The sequence below is a fragment of the Populus nigra genome, chromosome 7 (assembly GCF_951802175.1).
Source record: "Populus nigra chromosome 7, ddPopNigr1.1, whole genome shotgun sequence".
Lineage (NCBI taxonomy): Eukaryota > Viridiplantae > Streptophyta > Magnoliopsida > Malpighiales > Salicaceae > Populus > Populus nigra.
This window is the reverse complement of record NC_084858.1, coordinates 3,340,377-3,357,082: the sequence shown is the minus strand read 5'-3', so window position 1 is coordinate 3,357,082 and position 16,706 is coordinate 3,340,377. Positions and strand designations below refer to the sequence as shown.

The window sequence follows — 16,706 nt, the reverse complement described above, 5'->3', positions numbered from 1 at the left end:
AGGATTAACTCACAATGTGGATAAAATTCAGTCAGAATTTGTTGATTTTTTAAAAATAATTGATAAAAAATATTTTTGTTTTGATCTTTTTTAAAAATTAGATCAATCTAATTAATTTTTTTTTTTATCAAATCAATGTTATATCTACGTTGTTTTGATCCTCAAAAGAAATTGAATATGTGTACGAGAAACTGAGAGAAATAGAGTGCTTGCTTACACTTTGGCAGCCAGCCAGCATCAATTGACTATGTACAAGACCAATTGTTAGACTTTAATGTAATTTATCATTGTTTAATCAAGATCTATCAATAATCTTATCTTCTTGGTAAACTTTTCCAATATATATCATCATCAAAACTATAATAATAATAATAATAATAATAATAATAATAATAATAATAATAATAATAAAGGTTACCATCACTCCTATAAAAACCTGAAACTTCCAAGTGATGTACTTTAGAGTGCAGCCCGCCAACTTATACTCTAATTTAATTAATTAATTAACATCTACATCAAGATTCAACCCTTTTGAATGAATTTCAATTTAAATTACTTTTAAAACTTAAAATTTATTTGTGATTTAATTGAGTGACAAGCACTCCCAGATGTCAGTATTGGAGTGGTTTGATTAGCAGGGACGTAATCACCATAAAAATATTAAACACTAAAGACTTTTGAAGATCATAGCAGTAGCTTTGGATATTCATTATGGTCAATGATTTTCCCACTTTATTTCTTCACGTGATTCAAATGGAAGCAGTCAGCTCGTTCCAAAATCAATGAAAAATAAAAGATTTTGCATCTAATTATATATTAATATGTGAGTTTGTTGTGTAAGTCAGCTGCCAAGTCGACTACATCAGCATTAACCACTTGCGATGTTGCTTGCCCTTTGGCTATAGGCACGCATTAGTTTTGAGCCTTGTTCAAATAATCATTAAACTTGATAAGCCTAACATTACAAAGCACCATTATTCACATTACAAATAATCATTTAAGCTCGAGATCTCTTATTAAGAAAAAAGATGTTATCAAAACACCACACTTTACATCATAAGGGAATTTAGATTTATTGACTATGGATATTATCATCTAATTTTATTGATCGATCTAGTTTGCTTTTGAAATTAATTTATCTAATTTTATTGATCTAGTTTGCATTTGAAATATATCCTTTATGCATTGTGTTATGAGTTACGCAAATGATGTGATGAGTTTTTTTTTGAAAAATACTAATCAATGCGTGCTTGATGATTAATATTGTTCCTGACTGTATTTATTTTGATTACTCACCGAGTCCTCAAAACTTATTCTTTTCCATAATTATTTTTATTTTAGGCGTCAAGATTTTAAAAACATGACATGGCAAAAATACAATAATAGCAATTAAACAGGATCATTTTTTATGCACTGCCCAACTTGTATATATGACATAGAAAAACTACTTAATTCCCTCTCTAATCTGTGTGGCCTTATTACGTGGTAGAGAATTTATACTCCTACGGAAACCATTCAATCCATGAGCATGAGGAATGCAAATTCATAAAAAAAAAAAATGACATATGGAGAGCAGACTCGGTCGATCGATGAAGCCTTAACAGCCCACTGCAACAATTTTTCAACATCATAAAAAAAAGACTATTGCATTTGGATATATATATATAAAAACAATTAACTTGTTACAAGAATCATCACACCCATGAACATCAATATTGATCAAATATAGTAATCTCACGACCTTCGAGAATGAATGAAAAGTAAAATACTTGCACCTAGCTAGGCTTCTGATATTTTATAATATGTGAGTTTGAAGTACATGTCAGCTGCCAAGTTGACTAGATATACAAACATTAACCACTTGTAAAGTCCATGAAAAAATAATTGCATTTTTATATATATATTTCCCTCGGGCTATAGCACGCATTATAAGTTTTAAGCTTTGTTGAGTTGATCATTTAAAATTTAATAAACCTTATATTAACTCTTACTCTTGAGAATGACCGTCCACAGTAATTTATATTATAAAGAATAAGTTTGAGCTCGAGATATCATAAAAATAATAAGGAATACATTATTAAAGTACCATAATTTACATTATAAAGAAAAAAAAATAAAACTCGAGAAGTCTTATTTTAACACCAATTACTCGCTGGGCTTGAATAGGTAAGAACTATAATCACACAAGTTGGCTTATGAAGATGATTTTGTTTTTGAGCTCAATAACAACACCACGCAACATATTAAAAATCCAGACTGATTCAAAATCCGATTGCTAGTAGTGGGGAAGAAGGAAAAAAGTTCCAAAAGGAGTGTTAATTAATAAAAAAAAGCTGAGAATAAAAAGAAAATTATAGCAAGCGAAAATCTTTAAAGAAAACAACAAAGTAACATTACCGATTAGTTTGATTCATGGGTTATAAAAAATAATGGCAAAACTATTGTCCACTAGGCTCCGAAGCGTTCCGCCAGATGTGGTAAGTGTAAACCAGTCTGCTTTCATTGCCGGGCATCAGATTCTAGATGGATTCATGATAGCAAACGAGGTTGTCTATGGTATTCGTAGCAAGAAGGACCACAGGTTTTTGCTAAAGGTAGATTTTCATAAAGCCTTCGACTTGATTTTGTGGGAGCATATCGATTCTACCATGGGCTATATGGGTTTTGGCTCTCATTAGAGGAAACTGATTTTTGAATGTTTGTCCACATCTAAATTGGGCATCCTAATTAACGGCTCTCCTAGCAGAGAATTCAGTATGGAGAGGGGTCTCAGGCAAGGGGACCCCCTCTCTCCTTTCCTTTTTGACATAACAGTTCAGGGCCTAACAGTTTTATTCAACAAGGCATCGGATTCAGGTTACTTCAAAGGCTTGCAGACTTTTTCAGGACATCACATAACCCATTTGCAATATGCAGATGACACTCTGATTTTCCTGCCAAATGATTATTCCTCTCTTCTGCACGCCAAGACGATCCTACACTGGTTTCAGATCATTTCAGGACTAAAAGTTAATTTCTATAAAAGCTCACTTATAGGAATTAATTTGGACAACGAATACACTTCAGGTCTGGGTAACGCAATTTTCTGTTGCAGTGACACCTTCCCAGTCAGATACCTTGGGCTGCCTTTTGGTGCTAACCCAAATAGGCTCTCCATTTGGAAGCCGATATTGTCCACAATAAGAGCAAAGTTAAGCAAATGGAAAGGGAAGTTTCTAAGCATGGCTGGGAGGATATGTCTTATTAAATCTATCTTAAACTCTCTACCTCTATACTACATGTCTGTTTTTACTATGCCAAAAGGCATTACAAAAGCTATATCCTCCATCAACCGTTGTTTTCTCTGGAAAGGCATCTTAAATTCACATGGTATTTGTAAGGTTGCTTTCCACAAGGTAATTAAGAGTAAGCCCCTTGGAGGTCTCAGGCTGGGCTCTATTCACAATAAAAATCTGGCTCTGATGTTTGAATGGCTTTGGAACCTTGATAAAGGAGTGGTAGGAGGTTGGCAAGAACTTATCCTACGAAAGTACCGGCCACATTTTGCAAATGGCCTTCCTGTGTTTGCAGGTTCTTTATCTCCAACTTGGAGTGGCATGGTATCTGCAATTTCCTTAAATCACAACATAGCCGCTCCCCTCCAATCCAATTGTCGATACACGACGTCGGGCGACGGCTCCCACTTTTTTGTTTATTTAACAAAAAGGGTTTTTTTCTCGATTGGGGGAAATAAAGATTTTATTGGAGTCGCCATCTAGTAATTTGAGGGAACTAGAAATCCCAAATTAGACACTAGTCCCAGAGATTCAGGTACGGGGTTAGTTATGATTAAGGGAAGGTAGACACCACCCTTAAAACATCCTTTCAATAGAAAGGTTACCCTTACTTGTGTGTTTTTTGTTTGATTCAAATGCGATTATATTTTGGGCTTATTTGTAATTCTTTTTTAAATGATTAACACCGGTCCCTAAAAATAGGAGACGCGTTAAAAATGACATCAGTCCCTAAAATTTAGGAGACTCGTCTAAAATATTAACGTTTATCCCTAAAAAGGAGAGTTACGTCTGGGTTACCAAAAGAAATAATGGATATAATCCATTATATTTTGGGTTTATTGGTAACTTGTTTTTTTTTAAAATGGTTAACGTCGGTCCCTAAAAATAGGAGATGCGTTAAAAATGACATCAGTCCCTAAAAATTAGGAGACTTGTCTAAAATATGACGTTTTAACCCTAAAAAGGAGAGTTACGTATGGGTTACCAAAAGAAATAATGGACATAATCCATATTTGGTATTTATATTTTTGACATCGATCCTTTTTTTAAAAAAGAGACGTGTCGACTTTGGTTTTTGTATTTTTTACAACATGCAAGAAAATTTACAAGCATTTATATATAAAAAAATATCAAAAATACCAGTAGAAACCCAAAAAATTACCTGAGTGTCACTGTATAGGTAAAATACTGAAATACCCTCGAATTTCTCCGAAAATTACAAAAATGCCACTGGCGGCGCGTGTGGCACACGCGCGGCTACTGTTGGCGGCGGGGAGATTTTCCGGCGAGCTTTCTGGCCAACCGATGGTCGATCCTGGTAGATCTAATGTTGAGGGTTCTGATGGTGGTGGTATTGACGGTCGTTGATGGCTGATGAGTGAGAATCGACGACTTGAAGCTTCGGTGGCCGCCGACAATCGTGACCCTTTTCTGCCCAAATGGGGCAGATAAAACGTTGAACCAGCCGAGGTTTTGCTTTATATGAGGATGGAGACCTTTCTGTGGTGGTTTGGAAGCTTGAGACGGCCGGAGATGGGAGATCGGAGGAGAGAGAGAGAGAGTCGCCGGCGAGAGGAGAGAGAGGCTCTGGGTTATGCTACGGTGCGAACGCTAGTACGGTACACCGGTGCAGCTGAGGCCTGTGATCCGTTGGATCTCTGATGGAAAGATCATGCGGCTGTGATTGGCCCGATCTGCAGGTTGATCGGACAGTCCGGATGAACGGAGGTTGAATCGGGTGTGACGCGGTGCACCGAAATCTCGGTATACCAGGTGACGTAGCGCCACTGGATCTAAGGACAAATTGTTTTAAGGGCTGAGATTGATTTGGGTTTTTATTGGGTGTGGTAAGCCGTATTGTATCTTATTAAATCAATGGTTCAGAGCTAAACACTATTAGATCTAACGGTTAGGATATATTTGGTATTTTTCATATTGTTTTTAATAAAAATCAATATCTTACCCGCATGAAGAAATAGTAAAAAAACGTGAATAGTGTTTGCAATTCTTTCTTTCTTTTTTTCTTCTTTCTCCTCTTTCTTTTTTTTTTCTTTATGGCGAACTATCACTCGCTATTTATAGCCAATGACAGGGGACAACACGGATCTGCTTTGAAGAAAAATGGTATTGACACAACTGCTCCACCTACAATCAATGTAACTGCCCCACCTAATATGACAATCCTGTATTATTAATTTTGTTTTATTATATATAATAATAAATATTTATATAGATAAAATTAAAAATTCAAATCAGTATTAGAAAAATCTCGTTTCAACCGCTAAAAATTAATTTTAATGACCAAAAATAATAGTTTTGACTCAAAATGACCTGAAACTCATTTTTTACCCCGGTCGACATGGTTTGACCCGTATTGACTCGGTGGACTCGGTTTTGACCCGAAAACGGCCTGAAACTCATTTTTTACCCTGGTCGACATGGTTTGACCCGTATTGACTCGGTGGACTCAGTTTTGACTGAAAATGACGGTTTTGACCTGAAAACTCATTTTTACTTGGCCGACATGGTTTGACCTGTATTGACCCGGTGGAATCGGTTCTTATGGAAAGATGCGGTTGACTCGAGCAAAATATATTTTTTTGAATTTTAAACTTTTTCTTAATTTTTTGGATTTTTATAAATAATAATAGAAATAAAATAACATTCGAGAAAATCTTGGTGGATCCAAAATTGGGTTACAACAGTTGCCCCCTCTTTACAATGCTTACGGTGCAAAGGCATTGGAAATTTCATTTTCTTTTGACTTTGCATAGTAAGTTTTGTAAAGAAAAACGATGGAAGTGTTGAAAAATGCACAAATTTTTCAGTTGGTCTAATTCTTATGGGCGACTTGCCCAAGTGAAAAACATGAAAGTGTTTTCAATATTGATCTTGTGAAATACATGAAAGTGATTTCAGATTAATGTTGTGAAATACATGAAAGTGATTTCAACAATGGTTTTGTGAAATACATGAAAGTGATTTCAAAATTGATTTTTTTTGTGAAATACATGAAAGTGATTTCAACCTTAGTCTTGTGAAATACATGAAAGTGATTTCAAAATTGATTTTTGTGTGAAATACATGAAAGTGATTTCAACAATGGTTTTGTGAAATACATGAAAGTGATTTCAACATTGGTCCTATTTTCCAGGTGACCACCCGATGATAAAATACGAGGAAACTCGTAAGTGGTCTAATTGTTCCAGGCGACCTGCCCGATAGTGAAGATGAAAGCAAAAGAATTTGGTGAATGGTCTAATTGTTCCAAGCGACCTGCCCGATGATAAAATGCGAGGAAACTCGCAAGTGGTCTAATTGTTCCAGGCGACCTGCCCGATGATAAAATGCGAGTTTCACATTGGTCCTATTTTCCAGGTGACCACCCGATGATAAAATACGAGGAAACTCGTAAGTGGTCTAATTGTTCCAGGCGACCTGCCCGATAGTGAAGATGAAAGCAAAAGAATTTGGTGAATGGTCTAATTGTTCCAAGCGACCTGCCCGATGATAAAATGCGAGGAAACTCGCAAGTGGTCTAATTGTTCCAGGCGACCTGCCCGATGATAAAATGCGAGGAAACTCGCAAGTGGTCTAATTGTTCCAGGCGACCTGCCCGATAGTGAAAATGCAAGGAAACTCGCAAGTGGTCTAATTGTTCCAGGCGACCTGCCCGATGATAAAATACGAGGAAACTCGCAAGTGGTCTCCTCAGGGTGCCATCTTTTTTATGGTTTTAATGTTTCAACAAACCTTCACTCCCCTGCTCTGCTTTCGAAAGGGTTTGTGCCTCCGAAAATAGATATGTTCATATGGCTTTTTCTAAACGGCAGTATCTACACAAAAGGTTTCTTAGCTGAGAGGAGAATCATCAATTATGAGGAAGCTCTTTGTCCTTTCTGTTGCAAGGAGATTGAGACTATACATCATCTCTTCCATCTTTGTCCTACATCATGGTCTCTCTAGGGTAGACTCTTTAGTTGGTTTGGGTGTGTAGGCTCTCTGCCAAAAGACCCAAATCATAACCTTCAGGAATGGTCAGGCCTGGTAAAAGAAAAATTTCAGCGTCAGGCAATTACCCTTCTCTATAAAGGATTATACTGGTCAATTTGGATAGCATATGATCTTTGACTCCAAAACTCTAGACTGGGATGTGATTTTTGACCTCACCTTTCATCGGTTGGCCTTTTGGTTGAAGTTCTCTGTTAAAAATTTCAGCTATACAGGCTCCTATCTTTATAGAAATCATGAATGTAACATGAACTGGACTAACTAGTCGGGGCTATAAATTCCCCGCTCTCTTTATGTTTTTTTTTAATTCTCCCATGTAATCTTCCTTATCTTGCAACCCTCATCTTCTTAATGGGAACGTCTAATTTATAATACTCTCGATTGCTATAAAAAAAAAATAACAGAGCCTTACAAGCTGTGATTTGGTCCAAAAGTAGCATGGTCATAACCCTGAGCCCTTTCTCGAAAGAGAAAAAAACATAGAACTCGACACGTTGGGCAAAGGTGATTAGTGTGAAACCCATTTTGCATCAATTTTCAACCAAAACGGTCTCCAAATAACCTTAATTTTGAAGCTGGACGCGTAACAAATATCATAGTATAAGAAGGTTTGGACACACACTAGATGATCATATTTATGATGAAAATAGATCTTAATTATGTAATTTTATTATAACATTTTTAAAACCCTATTTCCTATTAGAATTACAAGACAATGCCATCCGAGTTTCGAGAACATACCAGATTTGATCTAAAAGTTACTACCAAGAATTTTTCATTATTTTTCAAATTTTTTAGGATTTTTCTCTCATTAAGTTTTAGAATTTTATATGGTTTAGATTTATATATCCAAATCAGTTTTAGTTATTTTTTTATAAGAGGGGATTGATTATTTAAAATTTTTAGTTCAGAGTTTTTTTTATATATATAGTTAAAGGCTATAATTACAAGGTTTAAGAAATTCTAGTTTTGTTCCCTACATTTTAGAGTTAAAGAAACCATATTTTTTTCTATATAGTTTAAGATGTAAAATCTTAGAGCCTGAAAAACTCTATCGCTATATGCCACCAAAAATTTACAACTCTAAAAATACATTCTCAACCTAGAATTCTATTTTGATTCATGTTGAACAAGCAAAGATAGGAAAAAAAAGAAAACAAATGGAAAAGGTAAAAAATGGAAAAATCACACATAATAGATGATCGAGATCATGTGCACGTAGTGATGGATGGATGAGATTCAATTAATGAAAAATCAAAGGCTAGCTTTGAGATTATTTTTTTAGTTGAACCAATCAAATTGTGCCACTCAATTGATAGAGGGTATAAAAGTTAAATCAGATGAAGTTGAAGGGGCTAATTATGAATTTAATATATCATTCATTAAAAGTTAAATAAGATGAAAAGAAATTATTGCATGCTTAAGAATCCCCCCCCCCCCCAACTACCCCCCCCCCCCCCCCCAACTACACACACACACAGATATATATATCACTGATATTTATAAATATGGTTTTGTATATCTATACTTGAATCTAAAATCAAAATAACTACCTGAACTCGAGCATGTATAGATTTTTAATTTGATATCAAAATTCAATCTTATCAGGTTTCATGTATTCATAACTTGGACTCTAACTTAACCCAAATTTGAACCCCAGACCAAATACTATAATTTATAACTATTTAGTATATAATTAACTTGATATAGCTATGAATTTTTTAAACTTTAAGATTATTTATTTATTTCAAGATGGGTTTCGTGTAAATTTAAATAGATGAATATTCATACCAAACCTCAAATTAAATATTTTATCTTTGAGTTTTATCTAAACCCAACTTGAAACCTAAACAGATCTAAAAAATTTATATCTGTTTGGAACAATTAAAGATTATATCCATGTAGTTGTAGTATATATCAAAAGACTTGAGAACAATACGTAGTTAGGCAGGCTGCTTTTAAAATATCTACCTTCAACAAAATATTCTTCACCGATTTTTTAGAGTGTTACAGTAATGATTAATTTTTAAAATATTTTATTTTTAATATATTAAAAAAATTTAAAAAAATATTATTTTTAACATTAGAATGTTAGAAAAATCTAAAAACACAAAAAAATTATTTTAAATACTTTTTAAAATAAATTATAAAATACAAGTTGCACCGCAACCCTATACAGCTAGCCTCTTTGATCAAGACTTTACCATTCCAAAATTGCTATACGAGTATGATATCTTTGAATAAGTTTTTATATATTAAAGTTAATTTTTTCTATCTTAAACAAAACATTCTTTTTATAGAACTCTCCAAGCATCGTCTTAATTACCGTACTCAATATTAAAATTTGAATTAAGAGATCAATGTAAATTTTGGGGGCGTAAGCCCTCTCTTAATTAATTTCTTTTATTGCCAAAAAAATAAAAGAGAAGAAGAAAAATGGTCAATTGATGTCATTACTGAATCCCAAGTTTTCAGTATATTTTCTTTTTCTCAAGGAAAGTTATAAGTGTGCAATCAGATTATTCCTTTTATTCTATTCTAAAAAAAAAATCTATTCTAAAAAGAAAAAGAAATGCTTATTTCTACATGATGAAGTAACTGTTTTAAAACTCTAACCGGTTTGATGGTTAACCTATGATTCTGGTGACTCAAAGCTTAGACCAAGAAGGGTTTTGATAACAATAGAGAGGTAATTGATCGAATTAAAATTTAAATTTTAAAAACTATGGATATAGCTTCTCATGCAATGGCTAGAAAATGATGGGAATCTTGTTTTGGTAAGAATTCGTATGCTATGGAAATTTGAGCTAGCTGTGGAGCTTTCTCTATCTGTGAAATATGTAGGTAAACATCATTGAATCTGGTTTGATTAGGAAATTGAAGGTACTTATCAATTTCTTTTTGAGAGAGTAGTACGCCCTGTAAACACACAATTTTTATTTGAACACAGGTGACAAAAGAAATGGAAAATCTGGATTCTTGAAATATGTCAAGCTTCCAAGTTCCAGGAGAATTACTAGAGACAATAACTCAAGAACATTAATAGCCATAACCTACAATTTATTAATAGAGCTATCTGACTTATTGAATGCTGGAAACTGATTGTGGTCTGACTTTAATTGCTGTTAGTGTAGTTCTCGATCTGCAATGATATCACAGTCTGGGATTGATCCATGGGAGGACTTGCATTCTTGCAGAAAGATTGTGATGATTCGCCTAACAAGTAGTCTGTTTCCTCGCTATTTTGCTGAGCCAATGATTTCTGATGAAAAGCTTTCAGCTTAACAAGCTCATCGGACACTTCCTTCATGGTTGGCCGGTTTACTCCCATGCTATTTAGACATCCTTTTGCAAGCTCAGCTACAGCTTCTATCTCATCCATTTCACCTTCATCAGCTGTCTGGAAATCCAAAATTTTGAAGAGATGATTATTTTCCAGTGCTGAGATGAAGTGTTGAATAACGTTCCGTTTCTCTCCAGACTTGGAAACGGAGTTTGGCATCTCTCCAGTGAGAAGCTCCACAAGAACTACCCCAAAGCTATAGACATCACTTTGAACGGTTAAAATACCCGTCATAAGATACTCAGGATCCAGGTAGCCTAGAGTCCCTTGTATTTTTGTAGCTAAGATATTGGTTTGGCCAGGAGACATCAGCACCGAAGCTCCAAAATCTGCTACTTTTGCTGTGTAATTACTGTCTAGAAGTATGTTCACTGACTTGACATCTCCATGAATAACTGGAGGGTCTGCCAGAGAGTGCAAATAATCAAGCGCAAGCGCAGTCTCCGATGCTACCCTCAAACGATTGGTCCAGGAAGCCAATATCCGGGAACCTTTGTCGTGGACGTGCTTGGAAAGAGTTCCATTTGAGATGAACTCATAGACCAGTAATGGAACTTTGGTCTCTAAACACAGGCCCAAGAGCTTTACCACATTCTTGTGATTGACCTGTGAAACAATGCTCATTTCCTTTTGAAATTCCGCATTCATCTGAGCTTTGTCCACCCCTTTGGACTTCTTGACAGCAACCACTGTATTATCTGTTAAAACTCCCTTGTAAACAGAACCAAAACCACCCTCCCCGAGTTTCCGATCGTCAGCATAATTGTTGGTTGCCTTTACCAGCTCCGCCTCGTTGAAAATCCTTACTCGTTGATTCTTTAAAAATTTTCCTCCGTTCTCTTTGAAGTTCTTCTCCTTTACTCTTTTCGTGCAGATCATGTAGAGTAGCAGACAAATAACCACAAGGAAAATGCTTGCGCCAACAGCTGCAAGCAAATGTCAAAGAAGGACGTTACTTTCAAAATCAAATCGATCAAGCGAAAATATTTATTTACTAACTTCTTACTATCGTAATTGATCGAAAGCCTCCATGAGCTTCGTTAATCCAACTAAATTCCTGATGTTTTATTTTTTTAATTTATTTTGATCCCTCGAACTATCAAGTCAAGTTAAAATCAAGCCTTCGTTAGCCGTCCGATCAAAAGCTACCTCAAATGTCGTGGTCTCCTCAACACCAATAGCGGCGAGAAGGAGAAGAAATGAAGCAAAGCTAAAACAATTGATTGAAGAACACGAGAGAGAGGGAGCTAGGGAGGGAGGGAGGGGGAGAGAGTTTATTTTTTTAAATCAAACCATTAATTTATAAAAATAATTAAGTTTAACCCCTTTTTAGTTTTTTTGTTTGCAAATCATGTGATTCCACGTGTCTCATTTAAGTAATTTTTAGAGGGAACCTTATGATCATGAAAACCTTGTACACTTTATATATACCGTGGATGCTTTATATAAATAACCTTCATAAATTAATAACTCTTATTAAATAATATTTTTGTTTAATCCCAACTTAAATTTGAAGTTTAAACAATATATCTTAATTAATTAATTAATTTTTATGGTTCGAAAAGATATTAATTTATAATGGTTTAATTGTAGTTTAAAAAATCAGTATTAAAAAATGAAAAAGCTCAGACCTTTTTAATTACTAATTGATGGCCTTGATTTTTTCAAAAAACATGAGAGTATCCATATCTCTCTTTTTTTTTACGACAAATATCTTCAAAATGATGTTTGCACGAAAATTGTGAGTCTAAGTACAATAAAAAAACAGGCTATTCACAGGGATTCATGAATAGTCACTGTACAAGCCCAAGCCCGTGATTTGATGCGGAGCCCAACTATTTGTTTACATAAATAATAATATTTAAATATTACAAGTGTATTTTAAAATATATATATATATATATATATATATAACTTGAATTATAGATCCAACTAAAATAAATAAGCTAATTTTAATTTAATTAAATGAAAAAAATTAATAATAGATGAATCAACATCACATTAAATATAAAAAAATAAAATAACATAAAAAACTGATCAACCGGAGTTACCTGAATTTCTATGCAAAGAAAGCTAATTACCTGCAATAATTTTGTTGATACCATTACCACCTCCTTGACAATCTGTTTTACCATCACCGTGCTTGCCACGTGGACATCGACACTTGTAATCTCCAATCACATTCTCGCAAGTACCTTCTTTACAAGGGTTTTTTAAAACCTTGCATTCATCTATATCTGTTGTAAATGTTAAAAATATTAGTGGAAAAAACAAATAGTGCCGAATAAATAGATTAATTATACGTGAAATAGAATGCTTTGTAAAGGCAGATAATGATTTGCAAATTTTAAACTTCGAAAACAGATTTCTTTTTCTTTTTTTATATTATTATTACTCTTCACGATGGAGATGGCTGAATAGGACTTAAGCTGCACAACATGATAAGAGACAACGGGGAACAACATAACCTGCATACGCATAATTATTAGTGATTATTAAATCATATGAAAAAGCAATAACCATTTTACCTTGGCATCCTTCTTGGAGATAAGGATTTCCTTCGAACCCTTCTTTGCATGAGCAACGATATCCTTGACCACTCTCAGGGTAGGTGCAATTTGCATTAGTGCCACAAGCATATGCACTTTGATTAGCTTTAGCCTGTTCGCACGTCTCATTTTTAACTACCCATTCAATCACAACATCTGTTCTATATGCATCTTTTCCACGTTTTGGCTTGCGAGACAGCGGCCAATCTGAAATTTTGAAGGACTTCTTGTCCACTAAAAATGCGAATCCACAGAGATTGAAGCCCGAAAAGTTCGTGTAGTAGTTTGAAGTTGACAATGAATAGTTAAGTGATTTGAGGCCCTTGGGGATTGAGGTTTGGCAGCATCCAGAACCTGAGCAAGGATTTCCATCGGACATGTTCACATCTTTGGTGCAAAAGGAGAGACAGGCAGCTCCGTATGTGAACTCATTGTTGGTCATCCAGGCATATGTATCGCAACCAATTACTGTGAATACATTTCGGGTGTCTGAGAACATGAAGGGGCCTGATCTAAGGGTGACAGACTGTGCGAAAGAGTCTGTGCTGCTCCCAGCTTTGTTATAGCAGTCGAATGCTGCCTCAATGCCTACAGTGTATATCCCCTCCAGCACTGATATATTGTGAACAGGAATGTTTCCATCCAACAGTTCAGTATGACCTTCATCGTTAGAACTGCACTTTAGAAAGAAGTCGTCGTTCATGGCACAGCTTCGTTCCAAAATCCCAAAGGGGTAAGGAACACTAACATTCCCACACTTATCTTGGCAGCCAGGTTTTACATCTGGCCTTGCTGTTGATGCTGCAACTGGACACAATAATATCGACATCATCAGCAAAAAAACCCACATGACTACGCACCTCCCAACTTAAGAAGTAGCAATTGACCCCTAGAAGATTTGTATAAAGAAGCTCCAAACTAACTCTCTCCCGCCCCCCACTAACTTCTGCAACTTCTTTTCTTGTAGAGGACATATATATATATATATATAAGCTAATTAACACAGACCACTAAAACAATTGTTAACACGACTTAGTCCAAGACTACAGGGTCGATAGAGTCTTGAGAGTCCTTTCCTAGATCTTTCTTTTCAGTTTTTATTTTTCAAAGCAAGAAAAATATACATGTAGAAGACTCCTAGCTAGTACCGTGAATCATCCCCCAAAATATCTTGATGTCAAGTAGGCGAGTTTGAGGGGCTCACTATAATTGCAAGGTAATGTGAAAGCTATCTCAGTTGGCATGCATGCAAAGTCGTTGGCTGCATCTGCCTGGTTAATTCCCTCCCAAATGTATACTTTTCCTTCGTAATTTCTCATGTGGAAACTGAAGAGAGATTTTGTTCATTGCTTTATTAATTGTTAATTGACTTCATTTGGTTATTTTACTTGTCCATTTATTTGATGATCAATTATATCTAAATCTTTCAATGTTTTCACGCTCTTCGTATTGGAGCTTTTTTAATCTTAAGAAATTATTTAACGGCTGATCGAAGATATGATGAGAGGGTTAAAAATTAATAAATCAAGAAATCATTGAAATGAAGGAGCTATTACAAAATAGAGGTCTATACCTGGCTAGGAAGAAGTCACATAACATTGACCAAATCAAAGTCTGCAATTACTAATACATGTGCAGTGGACAAACTATGGAAACCCCGGTGAAGCCAGATCACAGCCACCAACCTCGACGTTGGGCGTACGCAGGGTAATAAATGATTAAGGGGATTTGTTTGTTTTTTTAATTCATATTTTAGAATTAGTATTTAATAGAATTTGATTTTCTAATTAAATACATTAATGTAATAATATTAAGTATGTATTCTTAAAATTATTAAAAAAAAACTTAATCTCAACCAACTTTGAAACTAATTAAAGATGCATTGATTGTTAAGGGAAAAACAAACACAAACAGCAAATAAATACTCCAAAGCCATTAAATGCATCCCCGAAATGTAATTAATTAAAAATATTAAAACATGACCATTACGTAGAGATGGGAATTATTTGGAGTGTTTTTTAGGCCAACTGTACGCCTGCTAAAAGCACAACAAGGGGATGGCACCATATATGATCTAAATTCTAGAAATCCCTATTAAGACTCGCATTCACTTTATTTCAATTCAACATGAATTTTTTTATATAAATTATTCTTTTTTATATATATATAAGTTATATACCAACCCATCATTTTTATTTGTATTTTCATTTCGACTATCTTAGTTCAATTTATGACTAGTTCCAATATAACCGGGTCAATGGAGCCTTGAGAATCCTTCCTGCATCTTTTTTTTTTAGTTTTTGTTTTAGGAAGGCAAATAAAATATTTGCAGAAAATTCATAGTACTAAAACAATCCAATATCTTAATGTCAAGTGGTTGGATTTGAACTCTCCACCCATGTCTTTCATTATAATTTCAAGGGGGCTTAATAGGTGAAAGCTATAGTATGAAAAGTTTAAGATTGTGATTTTCTATGGTTAGTTTAAGTGTTTTTTGTTTAAAAATATATTAAAATAATATTTTAAAAAGATTAATTTTAATACACATCAAAATAATTTAAAAATATAAAAAAATTAAATTTTAACAAAAACATAGCTCAAACATGTAACCAAATAGGCTCGTAATTTCATTACAAATGTATAATTTTCCTTTGTAATTTCTCAAGTGGAAAGTGAAGATAGATGTTTATGCTATGTATGTTAATTCCATATTTTTTCAATTAAAACTTTCACTTCATATTTTTTCATTAATTACATTAATTATATATTTTGCAAATCCATTTATTTATAAATCAATCAATGTTCTCATACTCTTCATATTAGCCAATTCAGCTTGATTTCTACAAAAGAGCTGCATATATATTTCCTTGATCTCATTAAATGACTGGTCCAGTTCTAAATGCTTCCGTTGTTGCCGAAAGATTGTGATGATTCGCCTAATAAGTGATTTCTGATGAAGGGCTTTCAGCTTAGCAAGCTTATCACAGACTTCCTTCGTGGTTGGTCGGTTTACTAGTACCATGCATGCTATTTAGGCATCCACAAGAAAAGAAATTTTCAAAGTAAAAAAAATATTAGGGTATAAAAACCTAATTATAAAAGGTAAATAGAGCAAATTTAAGTTTGTTTGGATTATCAAAAAATCTAATTATAATTTAATAAAAAAAATTACAAAAAAAAAAACAAAGCAAAACTCAAAGACGAAAACATAAGCTTTTAAAAAAATATAAAGTAAACTTGGGTGAACTTTTTAAATCTAATCTAATATCTAAAACCAACAACTTGCTGAATTCTAGACCCAAATTTAATAAAAAATCTTAATTTTTAATCAATTTAATTTTGTAAGATGAAACTGTTGAAAAATATTAATAAAAAAGCTTGTTAAAAAAAAATAATAACATAACGAATAAGGATAAAATTTGAGAGAACAAAACTCAAGAAAAATAAAATTTTAAAAAAAATGATTCCATATAAAATAAATAATAATTAAAAACATGAGTATAAAATAGTAATTCATCCTTATGTGGA

The 16,706-nt window shown here is 34.0% G+C and overlaps 1 protein-coding gene across 1 annotated transcript; it reads right to left on the bottom strand.

The window, feature by feature from the left end:
* Positions 1 to 10,199: 10,199 nt before the first annotated feature.
* LOC133699104 (wall-associated receptor kinase 2-like) lies at positions 10,200 to 14,140 on the bottom strand. The gene is made up of 3 exons (XM_062122243.1): positions 13,158 to 14,140; positions 12,711 to 12,866; positions 10,200 to 11,555 (listed from the first exon to the last, which is right to left on the bottom strand). The coding sequence occupies exons 1-3, from the start codon at positions 14,026 to 14,028 to the stop codon at positions 10,402 to 10,404; spliced, it is 2,181 nt and encodes a 726-aa protein (XP_061978227.1). The 5' UTR covers positions 14,029 to 14,140; the 3' UTR covers positions 10,200 to 10,401.
* Positions 14,141 to 16,706: the final 2,566 nt, after the last annotated feature.